The sequence below is a fragment of the Ranitomeya variabilis genome, chromosome 7, assembly GCF_051348905.1.
Source record: "Ranitomeya variabilis isolate aRanVar5 chromosome 7, aRanVar5.hap1, whole genome shotgun sequence".
Taxonomy (NCBI): domain Eukaryota; kingdom Metazoa; phylum Chordata; class Amphibia; order Anura; family Dendrobatidae; genus Ranitomeya; species Ranitomeya variabilis.
Window position 1 is genome coordinate 174,694,964 of NC_135238.1, and position 18,936 is coordinate 174,713,899.

Consider the following 18,936-nt stretch of genomic DNA (forward strand, 5'->3'; position numbering starts at 1 on the left):
TGCGCAGTCACTCAGCATATCCTGCACATATAGGGCCCGATTTGTCCAGACCAGCGTTGTTTGCACTGATTTTGATGAGCGGATATGCTGGAGTCAGACACTCCTGATTCATGAAGAGGTGAATGTCGGAGCGAGTGGCTTGCGCCTCTTTGGGTCCTTCACCAAAGATCATTCTCCATTCCCTACTGGAGTAATATTTGTGTAGTAGTTAACGTTGATGCTCGTCGTCCCCCCTTTACACCCATTGGGTAGAAATGGGGTGTGTTCTGTCCATTTTAACAAGGACAGTGTAGCTCGTTTCATGCATTAAAGGTTCACTACTATTAGTGTTTTGGTTTTGCTGTGTTATAGCACCACACAGTGGTGGTTAAATTTATAACCTGTGTTTTTTTAGTAATAATTAGAGTGTTGCATTGTGGGATTGCACCAAGGCATTTTGGGATGAGGAACCTCCATTTTCCCTCTGTGTTCTTCCTGGACACACGTGTTTTTCTGCTGTGCTGGAAATACCTTACTTAGTTGCCATCCTGGTAAAGTTTATCCGGTAAGATCATTATCCCTGTTCTTGCAATGTAGTGTTGTACAGAGTGTGATTAACTGTATAGCAGCCAGTACACAGGAAATGTGATTACCAGGGACTTACTGTATGTAGTTATGTACATAGGTTGCATCATACTGTATACTTTCTTTGTCAGTTGTATCAGCTGTGTGATTGTTTAGCCCAATACTTATATATGTCATTTGTATTCCTTTAGTTTTACCGCATTTTCAATACCTGTTACCAATAAACAAGTTAGACTACAGAGAACAGTCTGCTTATTTGGGGGACAGAAGTGGTTTATGCTGTATGTTGGATCACACACCGTATCAACGTGTATGAAGACAGAACAGGGTGAGAATGATAAGTGACAACGTTTACGTGCAGCCTCCAGTTGTGCCCAAATTACGCAACCGATCAAAGCTTTTTTCACCAGAATATTGGCATAAAAGCTTTGATGACTCGGGCTCATCTTGTGGGTCAAATAAGAAGCCAGTGCAGCAGGTGATAACGGGCCTAATGTATACCAGCGCTGACAATCGGTGAAGATATGTAAACCATTTCTTCATTATCTGTGCTGTGATAGAAAAAGCAGAGATTTTTTTCCTTTATCCTACACCTCTATTAGCCCCTTGCATACAGTCAGGTTGCTGCTTACTGATATGTCAATGACGGGGAGTGCCAGGGACTTGGAGGTGTTTGGAGAAAGTGTTCTTTTCGTCATCTGAAGGCTCCGGATCGGTCAACAGTGAAAAACTGCGAGTGATTTTAAAGTAACTAGAGGTGTCATTTTTATATACAAGTCATTGAGTTGTCCTGTTCATTTCATGTTCTCTCTAGCCATTACATTATTTTGTTGCCCCCTTGCTGTTTTTCAATTTATCTCACAAAAATTGATTCCATCTAAAGCCGTGAAGGATGACATCCAGCTTTTCCACAATGTATAATTGTATATCTGCCCAGTTAGAGTTGTATATCCCAGCCTCTAATGATGGCTGCTGCTTATGCTCTGTAAAAAATAATGATATATGGAATATTACACATTTGAAGGGGATGTGTACACTTTTTTTCTATTTTTTTTTTTTCAGTTCTTAGACTTGGCTCAGTGTGCTAAAAAAAACAACTAATTTCTTTTAGCGCTGATCTGTACAGCCAGGACAGGATATATAGAGACCGGCTCTGTACATCTGTTCCTGTCTTGCAAATCTCTCAGTGGTGATGTGATTGTCACCAGTTCTTAGCTGCAGTGGCCACATAGAAAGAAAAACACACGTCGGGGATTGAGGCGCTGCTGTAAGAGGAGACACAGAAATAGGTAAGTATACTTTGTTTTTCCTTTAACTTTGTGGTCATTAAATAAAATTTATATATGTAAAAAAAAAAAAAATAACAAACCCTTTAAGGCCTTACTCAGACAAACCGTGTACCTGGCTTAATGGGAACCTGACACTGGATTCATGCTGTCCGAATCATGGGCAGTATGAATCGGACTCTGGCTGCCCAATTGCAGCTACTTATGCATCGATACAGAGAAAACAGTGTTAAAAGCCTGCTGGGGACTACAGGGAGGGACCTGACTAGCCCTGTGCAGTCCATGGCCGGCTTCTCTCATCTCTGGTCCAAGTGATTGGTAGGTCTCTCCCATGTGTGCACATATGGAGAAACCTGGCAATCTACTAGGCAGAAATGCACTAGTTGGGTCCGTTTTAGTTCCTGAACTGCTTTTCTAACTGTTTTATGTGAAAAGGCGCATACCAGGCTGCAATCAGACAGCCGGGCTCAGATATATGCTGCTCGTGGCTGGGGCAGGTTACATTTAAAGGTGTAGTTTCAAGTCTTTAAATTATCTCCTAACCGTAGGATAGATAATTATGTCCAGATCACTTGGAGACTGACCACTGGGGCCGTCACTGATCCTGATAACCGAGGCGTTGAAGATACTCGGCTGAATGGTGCGGAGGTTGATCATGCACACTACCTCTCCATTCATTTTAATGCATGCATGTCAAGCTCTGGCCCATGGGCCAAATCTGGCCCGCAGAGTGATTACATTTGGCCAACGATGTCCCCACCCCCACCCCTCTCAGCATTGCACTTTCATTGTATCAGCATTCTGTATGCCTTCACAGTTGAAAGCAATGATGGAAAAGGAGCTGTCCACTCCCTCACTTTTCACTCTCCATCTGCTTCTGACGTCTCAGCACAGCGGGCGCAGTGACTTTGCTATTTTGCGTGTGTGTATGTATATGTGTGTGTATGTATGTATGTATATATATATATATATATAATTTATTTATTTAGTCCATTATACTGTTTGGGGGACTGTGGGCCAATTATTCTGTATGGAGGGCTATGTGGGATCATTTTACCGTATGGAGGACTGTGGGGCCATTTTACTGTATAGAGGACTGTGGGACATATTCTACTATATGGAGGACTATGTGGGGCCCATTACACTGTATGGAAAGCATTGTGGGGCCCACAATATATGGAGGACCATGTGAGCACATTATACTGTAGGGAGGACTATGTTGGGGCAATTAGGCTGTGTGCACACGATGCGGATTTAGTGCGGATCCGCAGCGTTTTTTCTGCGCAGAAACAATGTACAATGTAAATCAATAGAGAAAAAAAAGCTGTGCGGAATTGCTGCGGATTTAAAAGAAGTGCATGTCACTACTTTTGTGCAGATCTGCAGCATTTCTGCACCCTTCCATTATAGAAATCCGCAGTGGTAAAAACCGCATAAAATCCGCATCAGTACCGCATAAAAACCGCACAATCAGCATAAAATCTGCGGCAAATCTGCACCTGCGGATTTTGTGCAGAAAATTCTGCACTCCATTCCGCAACGTGTGCACACAGCCTTAGTCTTCACTACAGTATATATGGGGCCACTATTCTGAGGACTATGTGAGTCCCATAATGCTATGGGAGGGGGCCCAATTAGAACTTATTGGCTGCTATGGAGCCCCAGGATTTCTATTTACGACCCTTACCCATGAGGAAATACCCAATGCTTCAGTCATATGATCTGACTCTTAAGATCTATTAATTAAAATGTACTTTGTTTGTGGGACAACCCATTTTAAGTTTGTCTCTATATGAAAAGGTTCATTGAATCCTTGAAGGAAGATGACCGCTTTATTTATTTTTTAAACTTTGTTTTTATTAACAAAATCAATGGTACAAATGATAAATGGCCACAGATCGCCATATACAATAAAGCCAGACATAATGTAATATAAATTGCTGGATTAACAGTTTATTTAGTTTGCACTACAATATAGTTAGGGTACCGTCACACAGTACCATTTTAATCGCTACGACGGCACGATCCGTGACGTCGCAGCGATCGTATGATTATCGCTCCAGCGTCGTAGACTGCGGTCACACGTTGCAATCACGGCGCTGGAGCGATGCCGAAGTCCCCGGTAACCACGGTAAACATCGGGTAACTAAGCGCAGGGCCGCGCTTAGTAACCCGATGTTTACCCTGGTTACCAGCGTAAACGTAAAAAAAACAAACAGTACATACTTACATTCCGGTGTCTGTCCCCCGGCGTTCTGCTTCTCTCCACTGTGTAAGCGCCATAGCCGGAAAGCACAGCGGTGACGTCAGACGTCACCGCTGTGCTCGCTTTCCGGCCGGCGCTCACACTGCAGAGAAGCTGAGACGCCGGGGACAGACACCGGAATGTGAGTATGTACTGTTTGTTTTTTTTACATTTACGCTGGTAACCACGGTAAACATCGGGTTACTAAGCGCGGCCCTGCGCTTAGTTACCCGATGTTTACCCTGGTTACAAGCGAACACATCGCTGGATCGGTGTCACACACAACGATCCAGCGATGTCAGCGGGTGATCAAGCGACGAAAGAAAGTTCCATACGATCTGCTACGACGTACGATTCTCAGCAGGATCCCTGATCGCTGCTGCGTGTCAGACACTGCGATATCGTAACGATATCGCTAGAACGTCACGAATCGTACCGTCGTAGCGATCAAAATGGTACTGTGTGACAGTACCCTAACATTGGAGAATATTTGTGCATTAATTATTTTTGCTGCTAATCTAGCAATGCAAGATTCAAATTACTGGGCCTCTTTACCATAAAGATATATATGTAAAATATGTGACCCACATGAATTGAATAGGTTATATCATAAATTGATTCTAAAATAGAAGAATCAGTATCCAACAATCTTAACAGTAATAATAACATCCTGCTGCTGAATCACATTACATATAGATGGAGAACCTGTCAACATAAGTTAATATATTCTCAAACATATTGTATTTCCTCTTTTGTGCAAGCACACTGAACTCATCTTCAGGTATCGCAAACATATTTCAAAAAGTACGTAGAGATGAATTCCAAAAGTCCCACATCCTGTGAAATTTCCCAGGACACATTCTATTCAGGGATCTCAAGGTTGGATGAGAACTGCCCATCCATCTTAATGCTATCAATTTCCTTGCCAGTAATATCGTTTCTCGGAGAAAAATTTTTATATAATGGTTCCAGGTTTCTTCCTACAAAATACACAAATTGGGAGGTTAAAAGGAATCTGGATCAATATCAGAGAGGCCAGAAAAGAGATTATTTCCTGCCAATAAGACATGATATGAAGATGGCCAATTATTCTGTGAATGAAATTGGCATTCAGTTGTGTGACACCTCGGACACTCTGAAGTCTGAGACCGCCCCAATCTGAACAGCTTGACTGGGGTGAGATTTGTTTGGTGAATTATGTATAACTGAATAATTTTATTAACTGAAGGACAACTGCCATCCAGCATTGACACTGAGCAGCATGTGAATGGCAGGCTGTATAGTCGCACCTGCATTTTCTCATTGACTTGTATTAGCGACGGATTGTGACGGATGGCCATCCGTTTCATCCGTCTTTCACTGGATCCTGCATAGAAAAAACGGTCCGTCGGGCAGAGAAAACGTTCAGAGGAACGTTTTTTTCTGCACGTTGGAAAATCAGCGACGCATGCTGCTCTGCCCGTCAATGTCTACAATAGTAGCCTATGGGCGCAGGATGCGTCGCCTGTGAGAAGCAGGAATCCAGCGACGAGTCCCGCCTTTTCAAAGAGAGCATGCGTGGAAGAATTTCCCGTCGGGGAAATTCTTTCTCGCTCGCTCTCTTTCTCTTTTTACTATTGATGCTGCCTATGCAGCATCAATAGTAACAAGATATAATGTGAAAAATAATAATAATTTAAAAAAAAAATCGCAAAATTTTCACCTACCGGCGTTCCCGCGCAGCGTCACCGATGCTCCCGGCAGCTAGCGTTACTTCCTAGTAATAGATTGCGAAATCTCGCGAGACCGCGAGATTTCGCAATGTATTACTAGGAACGCTAGCTGCCGGGAGCATCGCTGCACGGGAATGCCGGTAGGTGAGAATACTGCGATTTTTTTTTTTTATTTTTTTTATTTATTTATTTTTTTTATTTTTTTTTTTAAACCTGGTTTGTGTTGTGTATGCGTTTTCACAGCGGAAAACCGCTGCGAAGATGCATACACAACAGGTTCACATAGGCTCGACGGGTCTGTCAGAAAGACGGGCCCAGTGCACACGTTTTCCACAATCTGCACAGGATCCGTCATTTCAACGTCTTGACGGATCCTGTGCAGATTTGGTAGACGGAAGTGTGAAAGAGGCCTTACAGGGGACATTGGCTTCAGTCGAATTGGCAATGACATGAGTATGGTTTAATTAAGATTGATTAAAGGAGTCTGTGTCACTGTGTCATTATTTCAATTAAAGGACTTCATTCTGGGTGTGTGGTTTTATACAGTATCACTATTTGGTTAGTAATGGGGCGTCTTATCCCTGCCTCTCTGTCACTAACCTATGGGCTTGATGTCACCTGACAATACAAAGGTGACATAAAAAAAACCAAAAACCTTTTTTTTATTTTTCGGACAGTAGGAGGGCTTGTTTTTTGTGGGACAAGTTGTACTTTTGAACAACACCATTGGTTTTAACCCCATTCCGACATCGGGCGTAATAGTACGTCAATGTCGGACTTCCCCCGTTTGGTGCGACCTCCGGCCCAGAGCCCGCACCTTTCTGAGCACATGACAGCTGATCTGTACAGCTGACTTGTACCCGCAACAGCTGCGGGTGGAATCGCGATCCACCCGCGGCTGTTAACTGGTTAAATGCTGCTGTCAATCTCTGACAACTTGTCCCGCAAAAAGCAAGCCCTCACATGGCCATTTTGACAAAAAAAAATAAAGTTATGGCTCTGAGAAGGGGAGCAAAAACGGAAATACCTCTGGTTGTGAACGGGTTAACATCGTGTACTGGAAAACAGGAAAATAAATTGCAAAGAAAGTGCAATTCCACAATTGTTTTTTGTTTTTTTACCATATTCACGAAATGTGAAAACTGACCTGCCATTATGATTCTCCAGGTCATTACGAGTTCTGACACCAAACATGTCTAGGTTCTTTTTAATTTAAGTGGCGGAAAAAGCATCCAAACTTTGGTAAAAAAAAAAAAAATAAAATATGGTGCCATTTTCCGAGACCTGTAGAGTCTACATTTTTCGTGATCTCGGGTAGGGTGAGGGCTTATTTTTTCGCGCCAAGCTGACATTTTTATTGATACCATTTTGGTGCAGATATGTTCTTTTTATTGCCCACTATCCCATTTTATTGCTATGTAGCAGCGACCAAAAAAAAGCGTAATTCTGGCATTTTGAATTTTTTTCTTGTTACGCCATTTAGCGATCGGGTTAATTTTTTTTTTTTATATTGATCGGGTGATTCTGAACACAGCGATACCAAATATGTGTATATTTTGAATTTTTTTTGTTTTTTTTTTTTAATGGTGCGAAAGGGGGGTGATTTGATTTTTTTTTTTTATTTTTTTTAATATTTTTAAAATCCTTTTTTTTTTAACACTTTGAATGCTTCAATAGTCTCCATGGGAGACTAGAAGCTGTAATACTTTAATCGCCTTTGCTACATACAGATGATGATCAGATCACCTGTGTGTAGCAGAAATGCTCACTTGCTGAGTTCCGACCACGTGGCGACGCTCATAGGAATCTGGCAATGACAACCATAGAGGTCTGCTGCAGACCTCAGGTGATCATGTGACAGGGTCACTGATGGGTGGGATTAGTAATGTGTGTCCTGTAAGCGTGAGTTAAATTCCGCTGTCAGCATTCAACAAAAAACTGAAAGTCAACATACAAACAGGTCATCCACCTTTTGACGCCAGCCATTTATCAATCCCGCCATTCTGGTTAACTTGACGTTCATTGATGACAGTTTATCTTCTAAACAGAATACCCTCACTCCATAGCCAACAACGTTATTGTATTTTATGTATAACAATAATATATAATGATACGATGTCATACTGAAAATCTTTGTTCGACTCCTCTCTTTTTGTAAAAATCTTATTGTGCAATTTTCTTAACAAAAATGATCAAAGTTTGATATTAAATGAAAGTTAGCACCCGGCTTTGTCCAAGTTTTAAATTTTGACCCTCTGTGTATTTGAGGTTGACATGCCTTCTCTAATGGGAGTGTTACAGATCAGCCGAGCACAGCACATGGCAATCTGTGGTGCCCCCATTAAGAATGAATGCTTTTCACATCCTTGGTTCTCTGGAACAGTAGGGACCGAGCAATTGGGAAGTTATCTCATATCCAAAGAGTAATGGTTATCTTTCAAATTTGAGAATGCCCCTCTAATTCTTTATGATGGTGTTACCGAAGTTAGTGTCCATAATTACATCTAGGACTACTTCTGCTAGACCTGGTTACAATATGCCCATTTTTTAATGAGGCCTTAACTGTAATCCGTCAGCAGGTTTTTGTAATGTAATCTGAGGACAGCATAGAGGTTAAAACACTCAACTCAACCATGTACTACATATCCTTTTGTGTGGTGGTATTTACTTAGACTGAAGGAGTAATAACCTTGTGATTAACATTGCTCTATCACACGTAGGCAGTCGTGTGACTCCGCCCCTTCTGTGATAAGCAGCTCACTGTCTCTAGGTACGTGCATACAGAGGTGTGGGCGGGGGCAGCTTTCTCACCTCTGCTGCCATACTAAATCTAAGGGTATGTGTTCCTGTTCAGGATTGCATCAGGATTTGGTCAGGATTTTATGCAGGTAAAATCCTGACCAAATCTGCACCTGAGGTCACTGGCAGGTCACCTGCGCTGTCCTTGTGTTTTTTCTGCAATGTAAGGACATGCTGCGTTCTTAAAAGACGCGCCACATGTGCGTTTTCGCGGGTGTGCCGCATGCGTTTTTTACTGCATAGTGGAGACGGGATTTCATTAAATCCCCTCCATTATGCTGTAACATCTGGACTCTGCGTTTTTGACGCTGCGTCAAAAACGCAGCGTTTCCTGAACGTGGAAACATACCCTAAAAGCTCTGATTGTGAGAGAATGGCTGCACCCAGTAATATAAGTGATACAACCTTGGACTCAGGCTCTCTTTGCCTACATCAGGCTGCTTTCAGATGGGGTAGCAAAAATTGCTGACAGATTCCCTTTAACACATACTTCAACGTTCAGACCTTAGTTTGTAAAATGCATATTGCATTTGCATGTGTAAAGTTTTCTTGCGTGGTTTGAGATCTGAAATTCTTTGTAACCTTTAGAGTATTTGTGAATTCTGTGTTCTGTAGTTTCCCATGAAACAGTGTGTGGTTTTATCTAATACATGAGGATGCCCTGAATCTGGAATATATTAATGCACATATGTATCTTACGCATTTCGTAGAGAGTATGAGAATGCGGGAGACTGTAACATCACTGATCCTCTTTTCTTGTCCTCCACACATTTTTTTTTTTTAGTCATTTTGCTTCCCCACATGTATTTAACACGTCATATATAACAATGTGACAGGCTCATGATGTATTGAGGAGAGATCTTGAAACCATGAAGAATGGCGTCACAAACTAAATAAGGATTCCCTTTGCAAAAAATACTTTTAGATGTGTTTTGTAATAGGATCATAAAGAGCTTACTGATACAAGTAAATCTTCAAAGATGCCACTTCTTCATTTTTCAGCCATGTTCCATGTCCACCACTGCTGTGTTCAACTAGGACTGCATTTTGTGTCGACAGGTAATTGGTGCGGTGTCCACAGTGGTCTCGTCAACTGAATTATTTTGATAGCTAAGCCGTCCCCTTCCCTGTCAATGCATTGGCCGTGATGGCAATCAATTGTGTGGCTGCAATATTCATTTCAGGAAACGCTAAGCTGCTGCACACAGGTGATTTTCCAAAATAAAATCCTTAAATGCCCTTAACCAAAGTGTAAAGGTCCCGTCGTTCTAGCAAAAGCCTGGTCCTTACGTCAGTGTTGTGAGATGTTGACAAGCAAAGTGGGATCCCACAACCTCCACTGCTGCCCTTAGTCAGTGACAGCGCTGTTACTGATCGGTACCATCATTATAACTGCTGCAGAGCAGGAACTACTGTGTAAATAATAGCAAACCACTGTTTTAATTAAAAGTGCAATAAATCGCAATAATGTGCAAGATAGTTATCAAGCTTTGGCAGTGAGATGGGTTGTGGGGTTCTTCTCTACATGCTGGAACCCACAACCCATAAGTTCGGACCTGACTTACTAGAAGGTGGTGTCCTTTTACACTTTTTTTGGGGACCGTTATGGACATTTTATTTAAGAGTTATTTTTTTTTTAAAATATATAGCTAAAAAATTGCATTGGTGACCCAAAATTAGTTTTAACGGGTGGCAAGTTGTGCTGCAAGTTAAAAAATAAATAAATAAATTTGAATTGGCGTCCAAAAGCTTCAGGTCACACCTCTGCATGCACACATGCAGTAAGTCATGGTGTGTAAAATGTTATATGCCGTATGCTAACATATTTAAACAATTTGTGCGTTTCCCAAGATTGTTGTAGTTTTGATCTGGTCATCTGATAAATATTCACCATGTATTTGCATTTTGGTAGTATGATTGTGGATTCCACTATAATGCTGTGTTTTATTGATATTGTATCACTATCGATTGGGTAATTTACAACACTGCTGTAAGGTTGAACTGGTAATGGAAACGTGAAGGCTCTTACTAGAGCTTCCGTAGGCAGACTTTGCTTAAGTAACTCCATCGAGCGTGTCTCAACGGTTCTCCCTTCTTCACCCATTTATCCTCTACACCGGGATCTGGACTTAAAGCAGGAACCCCTGGGTTGTGTCCATGGAGTAGCTAATGGCTGGTGTAGCGAGTTAGCAGAGTAGAGTAATTTAATGGAATACTAGAGAAGGTAGATTACTAGACACAATCAGGAAGTGGGGATGAGGTCAGAAGGCTACGAAAGGTCAGAACCAGAAGGATGGAATCTGAGACAGAATAGTCAGGTGCATGGAGTGTTAAGTCAGTCCAGTGTAAGCAAGGTTATCCAATAAGTGGGGTCAGGTAGCGGGGCAACACTAAGGAAACAAACCAGGGTCAGTTAACACACACATTCTGCCTAACTTGGTGACCCCACAGGTCCCAGCTACATCAGTATCTCTGGCTGTACACTGCTTGCACTATCCTGAGCTATTGGCCATGACATCTCCTCCATCACCAAACCAGTCTGCAGAGTGAATATGGTGGTACCTGATGATAGACGAAGACGTCACTGAAGCAGAACCAGGTAGAGATAACTGCTGCTGTATGTTCTGGAAGTGTAGGTTTCATAGACACTACAATTGCAGCATATTTCAGCATTTTTTTTACTTTAATGTTGCATAAGAAAAAATTGTTACATTAAAATTGATTTGCTCAGTGCTGCTTTCCTCACTTTCTAATGCTTTTTGCTTTCAAGCATCGGGTGAATACATTTGTTAATTCATTGCCGCCCATTTAACCACAAACATGTATGCAGCTGCATTGTTGGAAAGAAGCTCCTCCAGCGCACGCTGTAAGCTGAAATATTGTTATTCCGGCAGCTCTCAGGTTATGAGGTCAAGGTGGTTGAAATTGGAAATCCTCTTGGTGTGCTGCCCTTCTAGCACTCTACTTATTAGAAATATCTTGTAGCCACTTTTCATTTGTGGCTGAGAATTGTCTGATATTGTATCACACTGTCTGACTTTTAGTTCTGGTTTGCTGCTTGTATTTGTCTTTTGTCGATCCTTTAAATGCGAACCTATCCTTGCTCACATGGTGCCATGTCTGAGGGCAACATCGGATAGATAATATGGAGTTGCTGATAGGATAACTCTCATGTAATAAAACTGTGTTGCACAAATGAGACATCAATATTCTAGGCCCTCTTATCACTTACTATGACTCCAGGCGTGGTCTTAAAAAGGTCGTCCCACAGACAAGGTCCATTTTAATCAATAGATCTTGGAATAATAAGTTCCACAATTGGATGTGTTAAAAACATGTTCCGGTGCTGAGATAATCTTCATAATGTGCCCCTGCTGTGTACTGTGTAATGGCTGTGTCTGACTGTACAGGAACATGGTCTGATCATACCACAGCTCCTGGGCAGACAAAGAAGCAAAGGAGAGTGTACAGACAGGACAACTTGGGATTACAGCTGCTGGCTTCTGTGAGGTAAAACATTTCCCTGCCTCTCTTTTGTTTACTTCCTTAAAAACAGGTTCCTGTGCTGAGATAATCTTATAAATGTGCCCCTGCTGTGTACTGTGTAATGGCTGTGCCTTACCATTCAAAGCTGCCGCAGTTCATAGTCTGATCTTGCCACAGCTACTGGCCAAGGAAGGAAACAAAAGTGCGTATACAGGCAGGACAGCATGGGATTCTATTTGATTCTACGGGTCAGGTAAAACGTGTTTAAAAACAGGCAGGGAAGTGTTTAACTTCACAGAAGCCAGCAGCTGCTTTCCAAAGTTGTCCTGTCTGTACACTCTCCTTTTTCTCTTTCCCTGCCCAGGAGCTGTGGTATGATCAGAGCCATTACACAGTACACAGCGGGGGCACATTTATAAGATTATCTCAGCACAGGAACATTTTTTTTAACAAATACAATTGTGAAACTCGCTAGTATTTCAAATCTATTGATCTAGTGATCCCACTTTCTGTGGGAAAACCCATTTAAAGGAAACCTGTCACGTCATTTGTAGAATCTAAAGTGTCCCCAGTGCGTTGTTAGTGATGCAATGCGCATCACTAGCATATTTTTTTCCATTAAAATTGCTGCTGTAATCCTTATCAAAAAGCACTTTATATAGTTATATCATACCTGATCGTTTAGTCATAGGGGTGTGCTTCACTACGTTCAGTCAGGGTTGTAGACGCAATTTGAATTATGTCCCATGGTTTTCGCTGACGTCACTGTATATTCCGCTCTTGCGCAGTATGTATTGGGGAGTCGTGCTTGTGCAATATATAATTGGGGAGCGGCACTTGCACTGGGGGCACTTTAGATGCTACAAATGACATGACAGGCTCACTTTAACCACCACCACTTTGTGGCTAACCACTAGCCTTCCATGGTGGGGTTTACACATTGTTTTAGTGAGTGTATCTATTTGGATAGATGGTTTTATATTTGACTCTAGGATACATTAGTAGTTCATGGTCGACCCAATGTCTGCAAGGTGCCCAGATCATGTGTTTCCAAATCGAGCCCAAATTCTCACTTCACCACCACCATGCTTCTATGAGGTGTTTGTGCTGATATGCGTGTGTAAGCATTTCACTAGATGGAGTGCTGGGCATTGTGGCCAAACATATCAACTTGTCTGTCCAAAAGAGTCTTGTGATTTGTTTAGATACTAGTTTGCAACCTTTAGTCACACTGTCATGTTTCTTTTTAAAAGAAGAGTATTTCTCCTGGCAGGCCTGCAAAATAAGCAATTTTAAATCGTTCCGTCACAAAGATTTAACATGCTGATGCCTTTAGAGCCTGAGCTTTAGCTCTTGGGATTTTTGCATTTTCTCTGAACGTATGGTCTGATCCTGGGGTGAATTTGCAGGGATATCCACTTTTGGGAAGATTGTCAACTCTCTTAAAAGTTTCCGCTTCTGAATAATGTTGCTCACTGTAGAATGATGGACTCAAAATTGTTTGGCAATGACCTTCTAAACCCTTTGCAAACTTGTGGGCAGCAACAATTGCTTTGCTAAGATTATTACTAATGTCTTTCCTTCTTGGAGTTGTTTTAACACACGCCTGACTGCTTCAGACCAGCAAATTACCGTAGATGCTATCCACCCTCTTTCATTTCTAAGAAAATACTTACTGTATTTTTCGCTTTATAAGACGCACCCCCAAATTTGGTGAAGAAAAAGAGAAAAAAATTTATGTTAAATGGGGGTCTGTCTTATAATGCCAGTGTCCATCTTACAAATCATATATATATGTCCCTCATACTGGTATCTATATAACCCCCATCCTGGCACATGGCCCCCTTGGGCTGGCACATTGCCCACCTGTGCTGCTGGCACACTGCCCCCCATCTCATCCTGGATATGGCCTCCCCGTCACTATAAGCCCCCCTGCTGGCACGCACATGGCCCCCCCTCTATATGGCACACACATGCCCCCCCCTCTATATGGCACGCACTTGGCCCCCCCTCTCTCTATATGGCACGCACATGGCCCCCCCAGTCACAGTAATTTTTTTTTATTTTTAGTGTATGTATAAATAATTATAGCGTCTATGCACCTGTTACATGCAGGTTTTGCATAATGTGACATAATATGTGATATATAATTTGCCAATGAAACAATATGTATGTAGCTAATTTTTTTTTAATTTAATCAGTGTTAGATCTATTTCATGGCCTCATTCTTCTCTTATTCTATTGCAGAGGTAGCAGAACTTGAAGCAAACCTGCCTTGTAAGTAAGCTTGTTACTATATTATTTTATTTATCTTCTGTCTTGTACTCCAATATGTCTGTATAGAGTGGCATCAATTGAATTTTATTTGGTAGCATAAAAATTTGTACCATAATGGCCACTTGTGTCTTATCGGTGTAGTTTGACAGTCTTTTTTTTTTTTTTCATCCTAATACGTTTTCTATTGCTGTGTTGGGTGTTTCTGGCAGAAATGTTATGATTTATCTTATATAGTCCCATAAATGCCTGTTTCTGAAATACCCATTTAAGTAATTTGATGTTATACTTTGACGGTGCGTGCTTATCTTCTACACGCTACTATAAGCTTCTGAAATCTATGTGGTAGACACCGTATTGCATGCATCCCATGTTTTCACTAATTTGGTACCGAAAAAAATCTACAATTTATCTGTAGACACATCACTTCTAGCCTTGTCACATGTAAAATATGAGCAGATTTTTTTTTTAAAGCAGCCCATAACATTTTAAAATTTTCTCTGAAGAGGCAATTTGCATATTAAATTACCCAGAGATGCATTGCTCGGCGTATAAGCCTCCTTACCTTGACGAGCCAGAGCTGGTATGTCACTCTCCATAAGGAGAAACGCTACCGCTTAGACCCCAGTCCAGAGCCTCTCACCTAGCCAAATTAGTTCTCATGCTTCGCACTGACGAGGGCCAACAGCCCGAAACACCGTGTCTGCGAACTGAGATACTGATTTGGCTTTTATCCTAAGTCATATTGCACGACTCGTTAAAGGGCTGATTGTGACTTGTAGGATCGCTACTTCCAACAGGTGGCGATATAGAGTTCAAGTCCTCTTTTTCTCTGAAGAGGCAATTTGCATATATAATATTAAATGAGAATCTTAAAGGTAAAAAACACAAACCACAAAAATAAAATATATCATTTATTCATTCACATTAAAACATGATAAAAACATATATTAAAAATCATATACGGTAAATATCAAAACCTATAAGCAGGTTTGTAAGGTGGGGGGTATATTAGATTGCAGTAAATGTCTAAAATCAGTGCATCAGAATAGAATTCATACACTCGTATAGCATCCAAGCGATTTCTATATTCAATAAGATCTGTATCAAGTAAATAGCAAAAGTTGCATTTAAATAGACATGATTCAGTATAAATATACAATTTATAGCATTACCAAAATATCATATATAATTCGTCCCCAAGGCAGAACTTATGATATCCACGCCGTGATGCGTGTTTTGTGTTCAGCTTTCTCAAAGAAATGCGAAACGTGCATCGGGGCCTTGATGAAGGACCATGCAGGTCTGAAACATGTTGCCTGGGAGCACAATGGATATTTCTTTTCTGCCTTCTTAATTTTTGAGCCGTTGTGTTCAACCATTTACACACAACCTGGTCAAAAAGGGAAGGCGAAAGCCCCTTATGTATCAACACTTGATACTTACCACTGAGGAAGACTCATTGTGTCGCTATGCGTGGGGCTTTCTCCTTCCCTTCTTTGACCAGGTTGTGTGTATAGGGCTGATCATTATTATGGGGTGATAAGTATACATGCTGCCTCTCATGTAGGTATATATTGCTAATTGTGGCTAGACAGTGACCACATCTTTCATGTGATTATGGCTTGATTCCTGCTGTGCATATTAGCATTTTGTTGTCCTTGTTGGTATTATTATTATTATTATTATTAGGTGTTGTATCAATAGTTTTGTCTATTTGTTTATTGATATGGTCTGGCCACTAGATATATTTATTAGGCAGTACGACTGGATGTTTTGAATGGTCACATTGGTGTTTTATCTGTGCCTCTGCATATTGGGTCATACACGCAATCCTGGTCTTCGGGTCCTTTGCACATCTGTTTGTTTTGGTATGATTCCTTATAGTCCCTAGGCTTTTAAAATGTTTTTTTTTTTTATAAATGCTTTTAAATGTATGTTTCTCAGTCTCCCATTACCGCACCACGGAGAGAGAGGATCTGCCCTTCAGGGACAGGAAACCTACAGATGAAAGGGCGGTACCTCTCCCTTGCATCAGTTGGTTTCCTGTCTCTGACAGGGAAACTTTCAATCCTAGCAGTACCTTCATTCTGGATGAAGTTTTGATCCAGGGCCAGCCAGTCGGAGTTCCGGTAGCGGGGAGGCCCCTGCCACAGCTGGTCCGGTTCCTGAGGCCGCCTCTGCTGGGACCGATGGGTTCTTCAGGGTGAGTGGGGGGGAGTTTTGCTGCCGCTCCAGAAAGGAGTCTGGGGCTCCGGGAGTACACGCGCCGACAGCGTGCACAGGTGGGTGCACCAAGATGGCCGCCGCTCCGGAAGTAGAGCGGAACTTCTGGGTCCCGGGTGGACGCATGCGCAGTGACGCTCCCTCATCTGCGATGAGCGCAGGATTAGGGGGGCGGGACCAGAAGTGACATCGCAGGGCGGCAATTTTTAAAATGGGGAAGGATGCTGACAGCTTTTGCTGCATGCAGTCCCCATGAACATGGAAGGCAGCGATGAGCAGCACCAAGAGCAGCAGCAGCAACAAAGCGCCACCATAAGCAGCAAGATGGCCCAAAGGACAAAAACAAGCTCAGTAGCTGTTCCAGTAATCGCTCCACGCAGCGCAGCAGATCTGCTGCCGCGATTAAGTCATCATCTACGGATCCCTCGGTCCAAGATCCAGTCCCCCCTCCAGAACTGGTACCTGCGATTACATCTAGTGGTGAGTGAATGTCGAGAAAGTTCATCATTGTAATGGGGTTCCTTCTGTTCCCTTAATAGGGAAAGAAGAAGTCTGGGAAAATGAGAAACCGGTGTTGCCCCACTTGTAACAGAGCATTATCGGAATCATGGGATAAGAAGCTCTGTAGATCATGTATACAAAAAATAGTATTTGAGGAAATCCCGGATTTTGCTTCTGAACTAAGATCTGCAATCAGATCTGAAGTTCAGAGTGCCTTTTCATCCATCACTCAGGAGGAGAAAGCAAGAAAGAAAGTCTACATACTCCAAATCTGGCCCCTCTACTTCAGGGGAACTGGACTCTTGATACCTCAGACTCCTCAGTTTCATCCTGGGGTGAAGACAAAGGAGGATGTCACTGCTTTCCCCTAGACGAAGTAGGAGGTCTGGTAAAAGCAGTGAAATCCAGCATGGGGATGGAAGACCCCCGTCCGGATAAAACTATCCAGGACATAATGTTTGGGGGCTTAGGACAGAAGAAACACAGAGTGTTTTCAATAAATCCAAATGTCCAAACCCTAATCAAAAAAGAATGGGAAAGACCAGATAGAAAAAAAACTTGTCAGTTCCTTCCCTCAAAAGGAAATACCCCTTTGAGGAGGAAGCATCCACATCCTGGGACAAAGCCCCTAAGCTTGATGTAGCTGTGGCCAAAGTTTCAAAAAAATGTGCACTTCCCTTCAAAGACATGGGTACATTCAAGGATCCCCTAGGTAAAAAAAGCTGACACCCTCCTTAAAGGGGCCTGGGAATCAGAGGGTGAAATCTTAGGCCGGCCATAGAGGCGACGTGTACCTATAGATCCCTCATGGTATGGGTGGATCAACTGGAGAAACAGTTGAGGGATGGGACACCAAGGAACAAAATCCTAGAATCCATACCCAAATATTTGCTACCTGCTTTGCTGGAAGTATATAAGGCAGGGTTGGAAAGAGGTGAACTCCCACAGTCCATGCGGGAGGCAATTATTGTTGTGCTCCCTAAGAAAGGCAAGGACCCTACTGAGCCGGCCTCGTATTGCCCAATCTCACTGCTAACGACGGATGCAAAACGTTTGGCTAAAATGATGGCTAACAGTCTTAATAAAGTTATAACATCTATAGTGCATGGGGATCATGTGGGCTTTATGCCTAACAAATCCACAGCAACGAATTTGAGGAGACTTTTTATTAACATGCAAATGAAGGCGGATAGTGAAGGGCATAGAGCGATCTTGTCTTTGGATGCGGCCAAGGCATTCGATAGCATAGAGTGGAAATACTTGTGGGCTACGTTGCAGCACATGGGCTTTGGGGAAGTGTTTACCAAATGGGTTCAGTTGTTGTATACTGCTTCTAGGGCCAAGGTACGTGTTAATGGGTGAATGTCTGAGGGGTTTTCCTTGTTTAGAGGCACACGATAGGTATGCCCTTTATCCCCTTTATTGTTTGCTATAGCAATAGAGCCACTGGCGGCAGTGATTAGAAGGGATCAAAATATTGTAGGATTTAAATATGGGATACTTGAGGAAAAAGTGGCACTCTATGCTGATGACCTGTTGCTATTTTTGGGAGATGCGGAGGGTTCCCTGGGGACGGTGATGAAGGTTCTAGACGAATGTGCTGGTATATCTGGGGTCTGCATTAACTGGGATAAGTCCGTTTTGTTACCGCTGGATGGTGGGACTCTTGTTGTAGATCATCAGCCAACTCCGGTTCAAGTGGTTACAGAATTCACTTAAGGTACCGTCACACTAGGCGATATCGCCAGCAATCCGTGACGTTGCAGCGACCTGGATGGCGATATCGCTGTATTTGACACGCAGCAGCGATCTGGATCCCGCTGTGAAATTGCTGGTCGCTGCT

At 42.4% G+C, this 18,936-nt stretch overlaps 1 protein-coding gene across 6 annotated transcripts in view; it reads left to right on the forward strand.

Moving 5' to 3' along the window:
- The window catches only part of UBE2F (ubiquitin conjugating enzyme E2 F (putative)), a 291,447-nt gene that overhangs the window by 35,941 nt on the left and 236,570 nt on the right, over positions 1 to 18,936 (forward strand). For all 6 annotated transcript variants that reach the window (XM_077272292.1, XM_077272298.1, XM_077272296.1 and 3 more), the window contains exon 3: positions 14,340 to 14,369. In XM_077272292.1, the coding sequence (XP_077128407.1) occupies positions 14,340 to 14,369 (30 nt within the window). The remainder of the gene's footprint in view (positions 1 to 14,339; positions 14,370 to 18,936) is intronic.